This window comes from Mesoplodon mirus, assembly GCF_964341445.2.
Source record: "Mesoplodon mirus genome assembly, chromosome: 3".
NCBI classification, from domain to species: Eukaryota; Metazoa; Chordata; class Mammalia; order Artiodactyla; family Ziphiidae; genus Mesoplodon; species Mesoplodon mirus.
In genome coordinates, this window is record NC_138978.1 from 2293397 (window position 1) to 2310837 (window position 17441).

Below are 17441 nucleotides of genomic sequence, written 5' to 3' on the forward strand. Positions count from 1 at the left end.
CGCTATGACACGGCGTCATTGCTTGCAGAGCTTGCTTCCCTGGGGACACGGCTCTGCACGGCTCACGTCCCGACACCATGGTGCAACCGGCAGCGCGACTCCAGCGCCCTCATGTGTCAGAGGAAGCGGCGACGTTCCGAAATCGCCCCCCACCTCCGCACGCAGCCAACACCAGCCAGACGCTTGCCATGCTCCGGCCACCAGCTCGGGGCCCAGGCTGCGGCGGCCACCCTGGGGCACTTACCCGCATCACGCTGTCCACGGTGAAGCCCATGCCCTCCGTGCCCAGGTCCCGCAGCAGCCGGGCCAGCAGCGCCATCTGGCTCATGGCCAGGTGAGCCGAGGAGTTGGCTTTTAATGGCTGGACCAGGTAAGATGGGATAAGCTGGAGAGACTTCACTTCCTTAAACAAGGCCATTTCCTATAAAAACCAACATCATTTGTTAAGTTTTACTGGAAAATGCTAAGGGCAACTTAGTGCCATCCGCAAAGTAAACACTGAAGGAAAAAACAGGAAACAAAAACTGACAGTGAAAAACGGCAGTACAATCACTGATCTATAAGCTCATATTTCTATTTAAGATGTAATAACAATTAAAAACAAAAACCAAAAGCATCAGAAATAAAAACCACGATCACCTGGAGATTAATGAAAGCTTTACAGCAAATGTGATCGGTAACTTAAGGTTTCTCTTCTCAGGATTTCACAACCTGAAGAAAAAGGTTTTCTAATTTCTAAAATTCTGAAAGAAATTAGTCCTGCTGCGAGAACCACCATTTTGGTATTTATTTAACATCAGCCAAGCATGTAAACCACGCACAATACTCCAGGTGAACAGACCCCTGATGGGTTTAGATGAAGGAGGGTAAGTACCTCCACACAGTCCAACGTCTCCAAGTGAGCAAGTCTTCCCATAACTAAGATTTCATCATTTAATTAGCCAGATGCAGAAAAAGAAAAAAAGGTAAAATATTAAAGAAAAAGATGGAAGAAACAATAAAATATTGATAAAATATGAGATGTAATATAGAAAGACGTCTGTTTTTAGCAGGCCTGCAGGCCACACTACCCAAAACACCCTCATTTTGACAGTACAGTTAACTCTCTCTCTGGGCCCGTGAGTAGCTCTGAACCAAAGGAAAGAAGAAAGAGGAAGGACAGCCCCTCAGAGCAGCATGAACAGTGAACTCGCACATGACACACAGATGCTGAGGACACGGGGATGGAGGGTCGGTTGCCCAGATGCTGGTGCAGAACGAGAACAGCTCCCAAGCAGAGGACACTCAGCACCACCGTCTCAGAGGTGGATGTGGCTTGAAAATAATTAGCTGCATATTCAATGCATCCTTTGAAAGATTTCCCCCGAATAGTATCACTTACTTGTTTTCTCTGAAAATTTAAGTTCATTAAACAAAACAAGATCAGTGGTTCTTCATGTTGGAGAAACTATGGCAGCTTTGGGTTCCTTCCCTAGAAAGCCGTGCACACTCGCAGCACTGTGTGTGACATTCGAAGAGCTCGCAGACTTTCTGAATCTTAATTTGAGATCTCCTAGACCAGATGGAGTCACTAATTTAAAGAGAGCAAAGCATATTCTCACACTGCTCGTCTAAGCGTGTGCCCCAAACTCTGTTTTTTAAACTTTTTATTGGAGTATAGCTGATTTACAATGTTGCCTTATTTTCTGCAGTACAGCAAAGTGAATCAGTTATATGTAAATACATACCCACTCTTTTTTATTTTCCCATATAGGTCATTACAGGGTACTGAAAAGAGTTCCCTGTGCTATACAGTAGGTCCTTATTAGTCATCTATTTTATATATAGTCGTGTGTATATGTCAATCCCAATCTCCCAATTTATCCCTTCCCCTGTGCTTTCCTGTTTTCTATGTCTGTGACTCTCTGTTTTGTAAATGTTCATTTGTACCCTTTAAAAAAATTCCACATAAAAGCAATATCATATGATATTTGTCTTTCTGTGTATGACTTACTTCACTTAGTATGATAATCTCTAGGCCCATCCATGTTGCTACAAATGGCATTATTTTGTTCTTTTTTATGGCTGAGTAATATTCCATTGTATATATGTACCGCATCTTCTTTATCCATTCCTCTGTTGATGGACATTCAGGTTGCTTCCATGTCCTGGCTATTGTAAATAGTGCTGCAATGAACATTGGGGTGCACGTATTGTTTTGAAATATGGTTTTCTCAGGGTATATGCCCAGTAGTGGGATTGCTGGGTCGTATGGTGGTTCTATTTTTAGTTTTTTAAGGATCCTCCATACTGTTCTCCATAGTGGCTGTACCAATTTACTTTCCCACCAACAGTGCAAGAGGGTTCCCTTTTCTCCACACCCTCTCCAGCATTTATTATTTGTAGACTTTTTAATGACAGCCATTCTGACTGGTGTAAGGTGATACCTCATTGTAGTTTCGATTTGCATTTCTTTAGTAATTAGCTATGTTGAGCAACTTTTCAAGTGCTGTTTGGCCACCTGTATGTCTTCTTTGGAGAAATGTCTGTTTAGATCTCTTGCCCACTGTTTGATTGGGTTTTTTTAAAATATATGTATATTGAGCTGCATGAGCTGTTTGTATACTTTGGAGATTAATCCCTTGTCAGTTGCTTTGTTTGCAAATATGTACTCCCATTCTGTGGGTTGTCTTTTCGTTTTGCTTATGTTTTTTTTTGCTGTGCAAAAGCTTTTAAGTTTAATTAGGTCCCATTTGTTTATTTTTATTTTCATTACTCTAGGAGGTGGACTGAAAAAGATCTTGCTGTGATTTATGTCAAAGAGTGTTCTGCCTATGGTTTCCTCTAAGAGTTTTATAGTGTCTGCCCTTACATTTAGGTGTTTAATCCATCTTAAGTTTGTTTTTGTGTATGGCATTAGGGAGTGTTGCAATTTCATCTTTTACATGCAGCTGTGCAGTTTCCCCAGCACCACTTACTGAAGAGACTGTCTTTTCCCCATTGTATAGTCCTGCCTCCTTTGTCATAGATTAGGTGACCATAGGTGAGTGGGTTTATCTCTGGACTTTCTAGCCTGTCCCATTGATCTGTATTTCTGTTTTTGTGCCCGTACCATACTGTTTTGATGACTGTAGCTTTGTAGTATAGTATGAAGTCAGGGAGCCTGATTCCTCCAGCTCCATTTTCCTTTCTCAAGATTGCTTTGGCTATTCGGGGTCTTTTGTGTTTCCATACAAACTAAAGATTTTTGTTCTAATTCTGTGAAAAATGCCATTGGTAATTTGATAGGGATAGCACTGAATCTGTAGATTGCTTCGGGTAGTATAGTCATTTTGACAAAATTGATTCTTCCAATCCAAGAACATGGTATATCTACCTGTTTGTGTCTTCTTTGATTTCTTTCATCAGTGTCTTAGAGTTTTCTGCATATAGGTCTTTTGTCTGCTTAGGTAGGTTTATTCCTAGGTATTTTATTTTTTGTTGCAAAGGTAAATGGGATTGTTTCCTGAATTTCTCTTTCTGATCTTTCGTTCTTCGTGTACAGGAATGCAAGAGATTTCTGTGTATTAATTTTGTATCCTGCCATTTTCATCAAATTCATTGATGAGCTCTAGTAGTTTTCTGGTGGCATCTTTAGGATTTTCTAGGTATGGTATCATGTCATCTGCAAACAGTGACAGTTTTACTTCTTCTTTTCCATTTGGATTCCTCTTATTTCTTTTTCTTCTCTGAATGCCATGGCTAGGACTTCCAAAATTGTGTTGAATAAAACTGTTGAGAGAGGACACCTTGTCTTGTTCCTGATCTTAGAGGAAATGCTTTCAGTTTTTCACCATTGAGAATGATGTTTGCTGTGGGGTTGTCATATATGGCCTTTATTATTTTGAGGTAGGTTCGCTCTATGCCCACTTTCTGGAGAGTTTTTATCATAAATAGGTGTTGAATTTTGTCAAAAGCTTTCTCTGCATCTACTGAGGTGGTCATATGGTTTTTATTCTTCAGATTGTTAATATGGTGTATCACATTGATTGATTTGCATATGTTGAAGAAAGCTTGCACCCCTAGAATAAACCCCACTTGATCATGGTGTATGATCCTCTTAATGTGTTGTTGGATTTGGTTTGCTAGCATTTTGTTGAGGATTAATTCTATGTTCATCAGTGATGTTGGCCTGTAATTTTCTTTTCTTTTTTTGTAGTATCTTTGCCTGATTTTGGTATCAGGGTGATACCAAATATCACCCTGGGAGTGTTCCTTCTGCAATTCTTTGGAAGAGTTTCAGCAGGATAGGTGTTAACTCTTCTCTAAATGTTTGATAGTATTAGCCTATGAAGCCATCTCGTCCTGGACTTTTTTGTTCACACTGCACAGCATGTGGAATCTTAGTTCCCCAACCAGGGATGGAACCCATGCCCCCTGCAGTGGAAGCACAGACTCATAACCACTGGACCACCAGGGAATTCCCTGTTAGAAGTTTTTAAATCAGTTTCAATTTCAGCACTTGTGATTGGTCTGCTCATATTTTCTATTTCTTCCTGGTTCAGTCTTGGAAGGCTGTACCTTTCTAAAAATTTGTCTATTTCTTCTAGGTTGTCCATTTTATCGGCATAAAGTAGCTTGTAGTAGTCTTTTATGATCCTTTGTATTTCTGTGGTCTGTTGTAACTTTTCTTTTTTATTTCTAATTTTATTCGAGTCCTCTCCCTTTTTTTCTTGGAGTCTGGCTAAAGGTTTATCAATTTTGTTTATCTTCTCAAAGAACCAGCTTTTAGTTTCATTGATCTTTGCTATCTTTTTCTTTGTCTCTATTTCATTTATTTCTGCTCTGATCTTTATGATTTCTTTCCTTCTACTAACTTTGGGTTTTGTCCTTTCTCTAGTTGCTTTAGGTGTAAGGTTAGGTTGTTTATTTGATATTTTTCTTGTTTCCTGAGATAAGATTGTATTGCTGTAAACTTCCCTCTTAGAACTGCTTTTGCTGTGTCCCACAGGTTTTGGATTGTTGTGTTTTCGTTGTCATTTGTCTCTAGATATTTTTTGATTTCCCCAGTGACCTCTTGGTTATTCAGTAGTGTATTGTTTAGCCTCCATGTGTTTGTATTTTTTAGTTTCTTTCCTGTAACTGATATCTAGTCTCACAGCATTGTGGTTGGAAAAGATACTTGATACCATTTCAATTTTCTTAAATTTACCAAGGCTTGATTTGTGACTCAAAATATGGTCTATCCTGGAGAATGTTCCATGAGCACTTGAGAAAAATGTGTATTCTGTTGTTTTTGGATGGAATGTCCTATAAATATCAATTAAGTCCATCTTGTTTAATGTATCATTTAAAGCTTGTGTTTCCTTATTTATTTTCATTTTGGATGATCTGTCCATTGGTGAAAGTGGGGTGTTAAAGTCCCCTACTATTATTGTGTTACTGTTGATTTCCCCTCTTATGCTGTTAGCATTTACCTTATGTATTGAGGTGCTCCTATGTTGGGTGCATAAATATTTACAACTGTTATATTTTCTTCATGGATCAATCCCTTGATCATTATGTAGTGTCCTTCTTTGTCTCTTGTAACAGTCTTTATTTTAAAGTCATTTTGCCTGATATGAGTATTGTTACTCCAGCTTTCTTTTGATTTCCATTTGCATGGAATATCTTTTTATGTCCTCTCACTTTCAGTCCATACGTGTCCCTAGGTCTGAAGTGGGTCTCTTGTAGACAGTGTATATATGGGTCCTGTTTTTGTATCCATTCAGCCAGTCTGTGTCTTTTGGTTGGAGCATTTAATCCATTTATATTTAAGGCAATTATCAATATGTATGTTCCTATTGTCATCTTCTTAATTGCTTTGGGTTTGTTTTTGTATATCTTATTTCTTCCCTTCTTCTTTTACTGTCTTCTTTTGTGGTTTGATGACCATCGTTAGTGTTGTATTTAGGTTGTGTTTTCTTTTTTTGTGTGTATCTATTGTAGTTTTTTTGGTTTGCATTTCCCATGAGGTTTAAAAAAATTATTTATTTATTTATTTATTTATTTATTGGCTGTGTTGGGTCTTCGTTTCTGTGCGTGGGCTTTCTCTAGTTGCAGTGAACGGGGGCCACTCTTCATCGCGGTGCGCAGGCCTCTGTCGTGGCTTCTCTTGTTGCAGAGCACAAGCTCCAGATGCGCAGGCTCAGTAGTTGTGGCTCACGGGCCTAGTTGCTCCACAGCATATGGGATCTTCCCAGACCAGGGCTCGAACTCATGTCCCCTGCATTGGCAGGCAGATTCCCAACCACTGCGCCACCAGGGAAGCCCTCCCTTGAGGTTCTGATATAGCAGTCTATATGTAAACAAGGTTGTTTTAAGTTGCTGGTCTCTTACTTTCCAATGCAATTCCCATTTCCTGCATTTGTGCTCTCCTCACGATTACTGGTTCTGATTATCATATTTGTGTGTGGATGATTTGCTCCTTTTAGTGTACGTTTGCCTTTACTAGCGAGCTTTCCCATTTCTTAGTTTTCTTGTTTGTAGAAACAAGAATATTCCCCCCCATCCCCCCACCCAGAGAAGCTCCTTTAGCATTTGTTGTAAAGCTGGTTTGGTGGTGCTGAATTCTCTTAGTTTTTGCTTGTCTGAAAAGCTTTTGATTTCTCTGTCAAATCTGAATGACAGCCTTGCTGTGTAAAGTATTCTTGGTTGTACGTTTTTCCCTTTCATCACTTTAAATATATCCTGCTACTCCCTTTTGGCCTGTGGAGTTTTTGCTGAAAAATCAGCTGATAACCTTCTGGGGATTCCTTTGTATGTTATTTGTTGCTTTTCCCTTGTTGCTTTTAATATTTTTTCTTTGTATTTAATTTTTGTTAGTTTGATTAATATGTGTCTTGGCATGTTTCTCCTTGGGTTTATCCTGTATGGGACTCTCTGCACTTCCTGGACTTGGGTGACTATTTCCTTTCCCATGTTAGGGAAGGTTTAAACTATAATCTCTTCAAATATTTTCACATCTCCTCTTTTTCTCTTTTTCTCCTGGGACCCCTATAATTTGAATGTTGGTGTGTTCAATGTTGTCTCAGAGGTCTCTGAGAGTGTCCTCAATTCTTTTCATTCTTTTTCCTTTATTCTGCTCCTTGGCAGTTATTTCCACCATTTTATCTTCCAGCTCACTTATCCATTCTTCTGCCTCAATTATTCTGCTATTGATTCCTTCTAGTGCATTTCTCATTTCAGTTACTGTGTTGTTCATCACTGTTTGTTCTTTAGTTTTTCTAGGTCTTTGTTAAACATTTCTTGTATCTTCTCCATCCATGCCTCCATTCTTTTTCTAAGATGTTGGATCATCTTTATTACCATCATTCTGAATTCTTTTTCAGGTAGACTGCCTATTTCCTCTTCATTTAATTGTTCTTATAGGTTTTTACCTTGCTCCTTTGTCTGCAGCATATTTCTCTGTCTTCTCTTCTTTCTAATTTACTGTATTTGTGGTCTCCTTTCGCAGGCTACAGGGTGGTAGTTCCTCTTGCTCCTGGTGTCTGCCCCCTGGTGGGTGGAGCTGGGTCTTGTCCCTCTGGTGAGCAGGGTTGTGTCAAGGGGTGTGTTTTGGGGTGTCTCTGAGCTTAGTATGACTTTAGGCAGCCTGTCTGCTAATGGGTAGGGCTGTGTTCCTTTCTCGCTGGTTGTTTGGCCTGAGGTGTTCCAGCACTGGAGCCTGCAGGCTGTTGGGTGAAGCTGGGTCTCGGTGCCAAGACAGGGGCCTCCAGGAGAGCTCACACTGATTAATATTCCCTGGGGCTGGGAATTCCCTGGTGGTCCAGTGGCCAGGACTTGGCACTCCCACCACGGTGGCTTGGGTTTGACCCCTGGTTGGGGAACCAAGATCCCGCAAGCCACACAGTGCAGTGTGTCCCAAACTCTTAAACGCTCACTTCTATCTTAGTTTCCCCCAGCGCCCAGGCTAGAGGAGGTGTGTTTGCTGAAAGAGTAAAAATATTTAGATCAAGACCATTATACATCTTTTTTTTTACCCCATTTTTCTATTCTGATTTAATTCTCCATATATTTTTATTTATTTAAAAAATTAATAGTGTACGTTGAATAAGAAAAACACTAGAAAAAGCAAACTGTACATTTTAATCATGTTTAAGGCAACATTTACCTGGTTTAGAACATAAGGAAAATATGATGGTGAATCACTAAGGATAATCTATGATGCTCTTGGGTAGACAGGATCTTGTAAGGTATTAAGAAAGTCAAGTATCTGTAGTTATATTTTTATTATTTATGGTTTCAAATTCTGTGGTGAAGTTCATACCTGAATAAAATTGGAAGCTATAACACGGAGGCGAGCAGAAGAATCTCCAGTTCTCGTGAGCAGAACAGGAATGGTCCTTTCCACACAGTGAGTTGTTTCAAGCTTACCCAGTTTATGTTTAGGAATATATTGTGTGATTAACATTTTCAACAATTTCAAAGATGCCTGAAAGACCTAAGAAAAAAGTGATAAAAACAGATGAGCCACTCTAACTGAATTCCACCAACAGAAAACATGAAATTTACTATTAGTTATAAACACGAACGTTACGCTGAAAACTACATGCTGTCTGAAGGACTGCAAATGGCCAACTGAAAACTGCCCTGTGAGCACAGTGCCCTGCATACGGAAGGCACGGGCTCTTATCTCCCACGTGTCATAAAGTCCCCGATATCTCTCCACGAGCCAAATATCTGACATTACTGCTGAACTGCATGAGCTCCTGTGTGAATGCAGACGACAGTGTAATTGTGGGATGTTCATCCTTAAGGCCTTTTCAGGGTCAGGAGAAGTCAGTGGTAACTCCCAAGCTCCTCAGGTGTCATGAAGAACAAAAACATAAAGGGGCATGTATCAGTCGTGGTGGCCAGGGCTCTGTGCACATGGGACCAGAGGGCACGGCCCACGGGGACAGACCTCAGACTCCTCAGCGACCACGTTCCTTCCTCGAGAGCTTCATTCCTAGTGACACCACATGCTAGGTGACAACAGTACTGGGGACCAGGCTGCCTCTTGGGTTACCCTGACCTCCTGGGGACATCCCGGCAGCTCTCTGGCAGACACGGGGGCCCCTGAGGGGCAGGCGGGGACTCACTGGGGTTACGATGTCTCGGATGGCTCTCCTGATGAGGAATACGGCCGCCCTCAGCATGCTCTTCAGGTCTTCCTTTGGGGTTGCCGCCGGTTCATCCATCAGCTGTTTATACAGGGCGAGCAGCGCGTCCTCCCGGTGCGACCATGTTTTGGAATAGGCCCCGGCCACCTGGGAGGGTGGGAACTGGCCCCTCAGAGTGGGCACTTGGCCACAGCCCCTCCCCAGCAGCCCCGGCAGTCCCAGCAGCCTGCACCCTGCACCCCCGGCCTTGGTTTGTTTTAAACCAAGACACAGCTTTTCTAATAACAGGACCTCCACCCACTAGGTATGTGTATTTGGAGAAATACTCCTCCTAATGTGGGAAATTTAAGTTTATGTTAAAACATGGAATGCATTAAAAGTTCCAACACGAGAATCTTTTGAGGCTGGTGACACGCTCATGTTTTGTTTGCTCTGCTGTCCTCTTCCCTGGAGCTGGCGGTGCTCTCAGGTGGGAGCTGGTGTTGGACCCCAGCCCTGTCAACGCCACAAAGAAGGCCCAGGCTTAAATGGATACTTGTCATGAAATCTGAAATTCTAGCTTATGCTTGTGCTGCTTCACATAAGGAGTAACTATCAAAAGACTTTTCCATTGAACAGTGAGGACAAAGGGCAGTTGCAGCATCAGGACCAGCAAGCCTGGGAGCCCTGTGGAGCCGCCCGCCCCTGCCCGTTGTTTGCAGGCTGTTTATACGAGCTTCTGTTCTTACCAAGGCCTCTCCCAGCACGTCCACGGCGGAGCTGGCTTCGTGCAAGGCCTTCTCTGTTAGAGGCTCAGGCTCGTCCACGGTGCCCGCTCTGGGAGGCTCGCTGCTGTCCGTGTCCCTCTTCTCTGGCTCCGTGGCCACTGCCCCAGGCTGCTTGCGGGTCGCGGGAAGGGGCCGCTCATCGTAGGGCAGGGACTCGAGCTGCGGGAGGACAGGGCGGCTGCCGGGCTCGGTGCAGGATCCTCCCCATGTACTGACCACCCCGTCTACACCCATGGGCTGACTGCTTGGGACTTACCTGGTCAGAATGATGGTATTTTGCTAAATATCAGTCTCATCAAGTTAGAATAATTTATACCATAGGGCGTAATTGAAAAAAAATTAGATCAGGGGTTTTATTCCCTTCTAAACTTACTACAGACCTAATAAACAAGCAATGTAGATCCTGCCACGATTATTATTTACAACTAGTGATTTCAGTTCAGCTGACAGTAGGTCACTAGAGTAAAAGTCATTACAGTTTTTTTCTGGCAAGACCCTTGGCATTTTCTTAGTTTATTAGTTTATTTCTGAGAAATAACTATCAAGCCTCATTTTAAATGCATCCAGTATCCAGCAGCCTTGAACTAACACAGGCAGCCAAAGCTCCAGATCCTTATCCACCTCTGTCTGCACCCTTCAGCAGACATTTCCCGGGCTCTGTTCTTGGTGACCCACATAAAGCAATGGGAAGACAGACTCCCCGCCCTCGATGGGCCTCGTTCTCAGGGGGAGACAAATATACATTAAACAAGTAAACACGTCAGACTTCCAGGTAACTGAGGGCAGAAAGAGCGATTCCAGAGTCACTTTCTGAGGCAGGCGTCACGGTGACACTGGACAGACAAGGAGGACCGTTTATTCATACTTAATACCTGCTGAGGTCTTAACTGGGTGTACAACACATATGAGATTCAGTTTCTCATCTTTTAAAATGTACTCACACTTGTAAAACAAAACACATTGAGGTACTAAAAAAGGAGAAATTAGAGTACTTTTAAATTGAAGTGTGAAACATAACAATTAAGTTACAGACAAGATAAGATATCACTGGAGGGAGAGGGAGGATGGCAATGCTCACAGACACGCCCTGGAGAGCCAGCGGCACGAGGGCGTGGAGGCTGTGTGGCAGCTGTGGGCCTCTCCAGCTTTCCTGGGCCTCTGGCTGCCATCGGCACTTGCCTGTGCCTGCCTGGCATCCTTCCTTCCTCCCCAAGGTATACTGGCCACGTGGCCATGCACGGCAGGGGCTCCAGAGAGGCCCTAACAGGCCAGGTGGCACCTTTGCCCCCTCTGGTCCTCGTCACTGCTCCTGAGGTGGCAGGTGACTGAGACCGATCTAAGCAGGGTTAACCCGGGGACTCTGCTTAGAATGGGATGCACACATCCCCCCAGATGGCACAGCGTACAGACCTGAAGCTAAGGCCATGCGACGAGCCCAGCCTTCCGAGAGGGTGTCTCAGAACCACAGAAAACAGACCCGCAAGACAGAAATCAAACCAACCCTGGAACCCAAGTGACCTCTTAAAATTCCCAGTTATAAATGCCAATAACCCCCAGTTTGAACCAGGTTTTCTGTCCCCTGCCACACAGGAGGTTCTAACAGGTACGGTAACTGTATACGACTTGTAATGAGGCTCTACTAAGGTCACGCCAGGGTAGGAACCTGACGAATATAGTCTCATTTATTCCTGGAAACCACCCTTTGAGAAGATGTCTGTACATCTTTGCAAAGAGAAAAGCAGAGGCTCAGAGGATGAAGTGTGTCTCAGCCATTGGCCGATGTTCCGGCCGCAGCTTTTTTGCCCCTCTCCTTGACGCAGCGCGGGTAAGGCTGTCACTGTTTTGTACCGATACATCCCTTGCCCCGGGAAAGCACCCGGCATGATGCGGGTCCCCACTACTTACATGTGGAATAAACTGCCCACAGTGTGAACATGAGTTACCTACATGGGCCTCGGGAGGAGGATCTGCGGTGGGGGATGACCGGTCCACCATGCAATGCTGAGGAGAAATGTCCAGGGGATGAGATGAAGGCTTCTCCTGAAGGAAAGGGTCTGCAAACCGGTTTTCTGTCCCCCTTTCTTCTGGCTGTGGCAGTGAGAGTGCAGGCTGCTGGTGGTGAGGGCTGTTGGAACAGACCAGGGGCTGGAGGGGCAAGTCCAGAGGCCTTCGTATCTGGGGAGAAACAGGCCATTCAATCCCCAATGTTACTGCCCCACCAGACACACCCCTTGTTCCCCCAGGGTAGCACTAGTTTGGGAAGGCAGAGGGGGAAACCCACACTGACGAGGTCCCATAGCCATGTCACTGCCCGTGACTGTCTCTGGATGGTTACTGTGTGGACCACTCAAGTGACACCTGTACCAAAACACCAGCGTGGCCGTGAGTGTCCGTGCACGGGGTGCTGTGGTGGGGAGGCCACAGGCGGGCAGGGAGCACCCGGGCTGGACCCGAGAGGCCTGTGCTGGTCACTCCGTGTCTGCAAAGCAGGCTACTTCATGTCACCTGAACGAGTGCAACGGACTCAGTGGCGGTCACGTGCTGGGCCAGGAGCAAGCGCTCCAGGCAGACAACCACATCTGAGGCTCCCTGTTCTCACCCCCGTGGATGGGATGGGGAAACTGAGGCACAAAGAGGCCAAGGAATGAGTCTGAGACCACAGAGTTGGACGGAGGAACGGAGCCCGGGGTCTGGCAGCGAGTGCCAGAGGCGGCACTCCCTGCACTGCCCTCTGGGTGCCGGGCCTGTGTCCCAGCCTGGTACGTGGGCTCCGGACATGAGACCCACCCCCACCCAGCCTGAGCTGTCAGGGTGGTGCTCTCTCCCTGCACTCCTGGGGGCTGCGTGGGCAGGGCTGCCAACAGAAGAGATGCAGTGGCCCACTGGGAAGCCTTCCCACCCGGCCTGCCCTGTCTCCGCCTCTGCAAATCCTCCTGCAAGAGTGCGTCAAGGCCAGGCCTACGACACCGGCCCTCGGGCTGCAGCTACCTGTCGCCGCTGTTGCCTGAGCCTGACAAAGTCTTCCGCTTTGCAAAATACACAACCACCCCTGTGGACCCCACGACGGCTCTCCAGGGCCCCAGTCCCAGCTGCGGGCCCCCCGCCACCCACCAGCTCGGCGTCCACCAGCCCGTGCAGCTGCAGCCGCTCGTACACCTGGCTGCGGTACCGCTCCATCTGCTGTTTCTTCTCCTTGGCCAGGTCGTAGTCCTCCTTCTCCACGGCACAGCGCTTCTCCACCTCGTACCTGCCCAGCCGCTCCCCGACCTGAAGCACACGGCGTTGGCTTTGGCTTCGCATGTGGACCAACTCACGCGAGGTGCAAAGACAGTTTTAAAGTAACGCTTCGAGGACAGTGTGGGCGACCAACTCCGTGTCGAGGGGAGAGGGGAACGGCATGGGGAATGGAGGGAACGGGCCACCGCCACCTGCGAGCTCATGGTCGTTTAAACATCTTATGTTTCCTGCGGCCGCGGGCTGGCACGTGGCCCCAAGGAGGGCTCTGCAGGAGTGTGTGCTCTTGCTGTCCTTCATGTGCTGACGCCCCTGAACCCACACTAACCCCGCAGCCTTCAGAGGCCTGCCGTTTGCTGAGCAGGAACCAGGGCAGTTAGACATGGAGCCGCCGCCTTCCCCGCAGGCAGTACCTTCTGCAGGTCGGCGATGGCCTGCTTGAGCGTCTTGGCGTCATCGTAGCGCTCCCTCTGGGCCGCCTCGCGCTTCCTTTCATCTAACCTGCGGATAATCTGTGCCACTTCCGGATCCTGGTACATGTCAAAGGCCAGGTCATCAAGTGGGGAAATATAGTCAGACTTCCTAAAGGAAAGGAAAGGAAGGGGTACTTTAGAGCATTTCAATCTACGTGACGCTGCAGGGGGAGAGTGGGCCCCGTGCTCAGTGCTGAAGACACACAGACAGTCTAGAAAGGCCCCACCCACACCCGTTCCGGAGCATTTCCTGCTGAGAAAGCAGAGGCTCAGAGAAGTCAGTAACGGGCTTCAGGTCACACAGCAAGTGCAGGCAGGGCTTGCTGACCCCACGGCTTATGCTCTTGGCCATGAATTATATGCACACGGGGCATCTGAGCCTTCAGTGCGTTCATTCACTCGTTCGGCAGATATCCCGAGTGCAGACCGTGCAGGGCTCTGCTCTGGGTGTAGGGACAGGACAGAGCATGTGAATCATCTGTAGACGTGGAAAAACCAAAATCAAAGCCAGCCATGAGCAGGCCCCAGCCCTGCAGAGGCTGGCTTGGTGGCCCAGGTCGAGTCCAGGGTTGCATTTCACGCCACAGTAATGGTGACGTGCATTAAAGATGGAGAACTGCTACCACTGGGCTTATACCTCAAAGTGTCCAATCATATGACATCACCATCCAGTCCTGCAGGAGATCAGAGAAATCCTTCCCAGAATAAATGACCTAAACGTGATCCGAATAACCTGTTTCGGATTACGCATCGCCTCCCTCTTTCCTCCCAATTCCATAACCGGCCAGCAGCTTTCTTCTGGGCCTGACGTTTAGAACCAGGATGCCGTTTTAACTACTCGACAGAAGCATTAGGGGAAACGGTCCAGAGCCTCCCAATCTGCTGCATCAGAGGCAGGAAGACACCTGCTGTTAGCTTCACCTTGGGTGTCCTTGCACACAGGGAGTCTCATTAAAGAGATTATTTGTCATTAAAGTTTGGTTGATTAACAATATATTCAAACAGGACAGGGGACCAAATCACCTTTCAGAAGCAGCCAGGATCCCCTTTCCCCAGGCCTTGACTCAGGCGGCTGCGGGCACAGCAGCGGGCACACGGCCACGGCAGCTGTGAGCATCTCCCTTCATCTCAGTGATGACTGAACCAGAGCACGTTTCTGTGCTTCCAAGATCTGTTGACTCTTTTTACCTGAATACACACCACACTCTCAAGTCTAACTCACTCTGCCTTGAAGTTCCAGAGGTGAAACCAAGACTTCATTACAGTATAAAAACCCTACGAAGGACGAAATGATGTTGCAATGCCCAGGCATCAGCAGCACCCACTTTCCACGATGCCCCAGCGTTGCCTGTGGACTCAGCCTTGGGCGCTGCCCACAACCTTTCAAGACCTCCCTCTACCTTCAGGAAAACCCTGTCGGGAGGTGGGGTGGGTGAGGCAGAACACGAAACTGCAGTGTACCATCCCCCATGGCTAGCTTGATAAAGAACTGATTTAAATAGAAACCACAATGCCCCAGAGGGCTTTTCTGGAGATACTAAACCCGGTAAGTGAGCTTAGTCATCCCTGTTCACCAAGGGCAAAGCGGGGGGCGGCACCTCCACGACGCTAAAGGAAGTACCTGCCGTCAGTGCTCCCCGAGCTCCTCACCCCAACCTGGCAAGGTGAGGACTCCAGCAGGCGGCAAGGATCCGGGCTGAGGACTGAGGCGGAGCTTGTGTAGGCGGGAGGATGGGTCACCCTGCACCCGTGACTTTTTATACACCGTAAGCACGGCCTCCACTCCAGTGTGCCATACTCAGCATCACCAGTGGCTCCGAGCAACGGCACAGAGAACTGACCCCACGTTTGGTGCAAATGGAAGACCCAGCAGTTCTGGCCATGTGCATGTGAGCGTGGAAATACACCACAGGTCATGGGCAAATGTCAACCGTCTACTAACATCTAAGCATCTTATTTCTTCGCTATTGGGAAGTTGCCATCAGAGAAGGGGACCTGGGTATTGTTTCGAATCCCTTTCTCTTTAGGCCGGGCGCCTGCGGAAGGCGTCCCCCTGCCTTAGTAAATAGCAGGCACATGACAAGGGTGCTGAAGGGATCTGTCCCAGAGGGGCACCTAGGGACAGAGGGTGTAAAGTGCCGTGCCCTCGGCCTTGCCCTCCACGCCTGACTTGCTAAAGAGTCAGCAAGATAGCAAAGTCTGTATAACTGTCCACGTGAGGAGCATGGAGAGGAACTTACAGAAACTGAAGTGACATGCAGTTCTCACTCCCTTAAGGAATGAGGTTTTAAAGCAGATATAAGATGAACTTTGGGGTAACTGGTAATCTGGGTCAATTAATACTTCGATTCTTACCTATGAATTTGCCTGTGCCACCAAGATATCAAAGGATGGCTGACAGATCTTTTATCTGATGCAGTTGAGGAACTGTCTAGTAATACCAGAACATACAAGAAACGAAGTCATCTCTGAAGGGCAGTGAATGAAGATGTGCTAAATAAAACGGTGACCTTAATCTGCAGTGTGTTTAAGACAATCCCATCAGTGGCTTATTCGGCTCCAGGCTGAATGTAGAGGCCCCCAGGTGCAGGACCCTTTCTTTGGAGCTGACTTGCACTTTCATGATTCCAAGGAAAGTTACAGAAATGTACTGCCTCGGGGGGGCGGGGCTCTTACCCAGAACAAGTTCCTTCGAGAGCTGGGTCCTCTGTGTTGTGCCCTAGATAATGATCAATCAGCTTCTCTCTAGAGGTCTTTGGGGGAAAAAGTTATGCTTAGTATCTCAGAGGGAAAAGGAACAACATAAAACAGATGATTTGACATAACGGTGCCAGTCAGGGAGCTTCAATGATCCTAGTGTCCTGGAGGGACAAGTAAAATTCTCGAGTAAAGTTTAATACAACAGCTGCTGAAAATTACCTGCTAGCTGTTCACCAGATAATTTTGTGAGGATTTTTAGGATGATACTTTTGTGACAAAAATAAACGATCCCCTCTTGTTGGATACAAATGTCCCTCTTAGGAATGAAACTTCCCAAACTTACAATATTGCTTTCATCACTGAAATCTGCAGGGTCTCCAATGATATTTACTGCAACCAAAGCAACCTAAGAGAGTTAATCAACAGAAATTAAGGATAAAATGTTGGACATGACTTAACCCCTTTATAACAAACTCTGAGCCATACTGTCATAAAACGGGATGATGTACAGCAAAATGCTTTAATTGTAAAATCTCACGCTAATATAGAATTATTAATGACTTTTATAAATTATATAAGTTAATATTCTAATGCTGAACCAAGAGGGTATTTTAATGTTTAAAGGATGCTAAAACAATACAGCTAAAAAACCTCCAAAGTTTTAACCTAGCTTTATATTGAACCATCCACTCAAGGTTAAGGATGGGGTCACATCTACATGATCGTGGTAAATGAGACAATGAAATGAAAACCTACGTTAACATAGCTTGGTTTGTCCAAGGCACTGATTCTCACTGGACGGGGAGGAGCCGCCTTCCCGTACCTCCTTCCTTGAGAATCACAGTTGCTGAACTGAAAACTGAGGAACTACTACAGATGGGGTGGAGGAGGGAAAAGGCTCAGAATTCTGCTGTCAAGTACGGACCAGGCAACGCGACTCTGTCTCGGAACTCTCCAGCTCACTTGCTCAGCATGAAGCTCTGACTTGTTGGAATGCTTGCATTCCTCTTGGAGGGGGCAGGGAGTGCTGTAAATACTTGTGCTCATTAACAAGACTGCTTTGGACACAGTTGACTTCCACTATATTCTTTATGCCAAAAAAATAAAAAGAAAGGGAGGGAGGGAGCTAGAGAGATTCCGGACTGCATGCATCATGAAACCGCACT

General features: G+C 46.2%; 1 protein-coding gene across 3 annotated transcripts in view; it reads right to left on the bottom strand.

Moving 5' to 3' along the window:
• CEP104 (centrosomal protein 104) overlaps positions 1–17441 on the bottom strand; it is a 53344-nt gene that overhangs the window by 19311 nt on the left and 16592 nt on the right. For 2 of the 3 annotated variants that reach the window (XM_082612512.1, XM_082612514.1), the window contains exons 5-13: positions 16619–16681; positions 16252–16328; positions 13516–13684; positions 12980–13135; positions 11816–12043; positions 9830–10027; positions 9081–9248; positions 8267–8440; positions 245–421 (exon numbers count right to left, since the gene is read on the bottom strand). In XM_082612512.1, the coding sequence (XP_082468638.1) occupies positions 245–421; positions 8267–8440; positions 9081–9248; positions 9830–10027; positions 11816–12043; positions 12980–13135; positions 13516–13684; positions 16252–16328; positions 16619–16681 (1410 nt within the window). The remainder of the gene's footprint in view (positions 1–244; positions 422–8266; positions 8441–9080; positions 9249–9829; positions 10028–11815; positions 12044–12979; positions 13136–13515; positions 13685–16251; positions 16329–16618; positions 16682–17441) is intronic. The other variant, XM_082612513.1, reaches the window with a different exon arrangement.